Genomic DNA, 2,500 nt, shown 5'->3' on the forward strand with positions numbered 1-2,500 from the left:
CCCCCCCCCCCCCCCCCCCCCCCCCCCCCTGTTGGCGGGCGTACCGGACGCTCGGGGGGCTGATGGCTCAGGACTCAGATGGGGGCAAGCGTATTCATTGGCAGGCTGTTAGATATTAGCGCCGGCTCAGGGAGCACTGAGTGAGCCTCCGGGGATGACTGGGGTGAGACTGCAGGGCCGGGGGGGGGAGGCGGAGGGGGAGGGGGGAGCGGGGGGTAGAGAGGCAGCCGGGGGGGGGGGGGGGATACCGGAGGAGCTGATCCTCCTGCGCTATCGGCCGCGCTAAGACCCCCAAAAAATTTCATCAGCCCTATGCCGGATCCCTCCACCGCCAAGGGCTCCACGGGGGGGGCCCCTGTTGCCATGGAAACGCCAGGCCCCCCTGGGCCAGAGGGGTTGCATGCGAAATAGAACCGCGAAGGTCTGCGTGTTTTGATTTATGAAAAGAGAGGGTGTGGAGGCAGGGAGGGATGGGGTCTTCCCTCCGTCCGAGTCTTTCAATGCGTCAGTTGATGTGCTCTGACGAACAGCCACGGAAAATAGCCAGAAGTTCCACAAGAAAATCTGCCCGAACATTTTGTTCCGGAATGTGTTTCTCCACTTTCCGTCCCTCCTTCTGATACTGCGGGAAAAACTCCTTGTTTACCCATGGCCATGCCATGGAGTGATTTGCTGTGTGTGTCACTGTGGGCTGCGATTTAATTAGCAGTCGGACCCCCTTAATTACACTCGCTGCCGCTTCTTTAATTAATGGACCAGTCTGTGTTTAATTACAACACCCCCATCGTCAAAGACACCAGCAGGACAATGACAGAGCTGGGAGATATGGTATGATAACATGTACTCTCTGATGACTCCGCCGTAACGCTAACACCCATCTATCTCAGGGTGGGATACTGTGTGGATCAGGAGTGTAAGTCCACAAACTCTTCTAGATCTGGGCTCTACCTGGATAAATTTATCTTTTGGATGCTCTTTCGTTGGACGTTCTCAACATTCAAACTTGCTGAGCTACACTGAGGAGCAACGGTCTATGGCAGTAGCATGTTCAAAACTAGACATGTCTCCGCATCTGCGTTTTCAAAAGAAAATGGACAACTCCCAGGTGTCCAGGTTGGAGCGGCTGATTTAACGTTTTTGCCCCATTCACTTTCCAGATTAAATATTAATATTGACAATAAATAAATACTTCATGGGTTGGTCTCTAAAAGTAGTAGCGCACTGCATTGATGTATGCCAGGTATTGGTATTTGGTATTGGATTGATGTAAATACCTCCAAAACTGTAGGAGTAGATAATTACCAGAAATCATCAATCAGAATAGCATTGTTGGTTTTTTTTTTCGGCAGAAAGAATACCTGAATATCGTTTCACAACACAGAGTATCAAGAGAAGTATGACAAGTATTGGTTGCTAGGCGAACATCAGATAAAACATTGGATAAATTAACATCTGGGGCAAAAATACTTTCATAAACTATGCTGTGTTCCGTCTACCTTGTTTGTCCGTCTACCTTGTCTATCTTGTTGACTGCAGAAATCTAATTTCCATTTAAATTTATTTTGAGGAAAGTTTCTGTCTGTTTTCCTGAAAACACGGTAAGCAAACAGCAGCACACTGCACCAAGATGTACCTGTCCTCTTTTTGCTGTGGCTTTACAAAGCAGGACAATGAATGCACACGCGACAGTGTGATGAGTGAACCCGTGAACAATCCCGTCCGCCCGCAAACCCCCCCCCCCCCCCCCCCCCCCCCCCCCCCCCCCCCCCAAACCCGCACCCCCCTCCCCAGTCAACATTCCGTCTGACCACAAGCCCCCCGCCAATACCCCCCAACAATCCTGTCCACCAGGGTAAGGGTAGTGTCCCCCGTTTTAGTTTTCTACGACAAAAACACTACATGTTTTGAGGTTTTTACAGCGCTGAACCCAAAATGTCCCCGGATTTGGTCTCAGAAATCTTTGTTGTGTTAACCTAACAATTGTTAGTGCTTGGCACTTGGTTCTATGAACATCCTTACTGTACCAACAGCGATATATTGTTGTTTCTCTTGCTTCTGACAAATGTCCCCTTATTGTAAATCGCTTTGGATTAAAGCGTCTGCTAATGCCCTAAAATATAAATGTAAATCAATGGCGATTGTGTACAATTTTTCATCATACTTTTTTTTGTGGTTACTTACATGTTCTTTGTGTGCTTCATTGTTCTCAGCCTCAAATGTAAGTTGCTTTGGAGCAAAGGAGCAAACTTAATCTAACTCTAAATGTAAATGTAAATGTAGCTGCTATCGTGCAGCTCAGACGAGTGTGGGGCGAAACTCACCGACAGGACGTCCGTGTCCATGGGGCTCATCTCCACCACGTTGGCGTGGTACGGCTCGTTGCTCCAGCTGGGGGCGTTGTCATTGATGTCCAGGATGGTGATGTTCACCTGGAACACGGAACATTACCGCACACACCATCACAGTCTGGGGTTTCAGGGAGTGTTTACAATAAACATAA

At 49.0% G+C, this 2,500-nt stretch overlaps 1 protein-coding gene across 1 annotated transcript in view; it reads right to left on the minus strand.

Annotated features, from left to right (window-relative positions):
• The window catches only part of cdh23 (cadherin-related 23), a gene marked incomplete at its 5' end in the record, with an annotated part of 161,101 nt that overhangs the window by 48,257 nt on the left and 110,344 nt on the right, over positions 1 to 2,500 (minus strand). Inside the window, 2 exon segments of the mRNA XM_084470154.1 lie at positions 45 to 105; positions 2,322 to 2,429. Coding sequence (XP_084326280.1) covers positions 45 to 105; positions 2,322 to 2,429 — 169 coding nt within the window.

This window comes from Micromesistius poutassou (genome assembly GCF_964030765.1).
Source record: "Micromesistius poutassou genome assembly, chromosome: 7".
Classification (NCBI taxonomy): domain Eukaryota; kingdom Metazoa; phylum Chordata; class Actinopteri; order Gadiformes; family Gadidae; genus Micromesistius; species Micromesistius poutassou.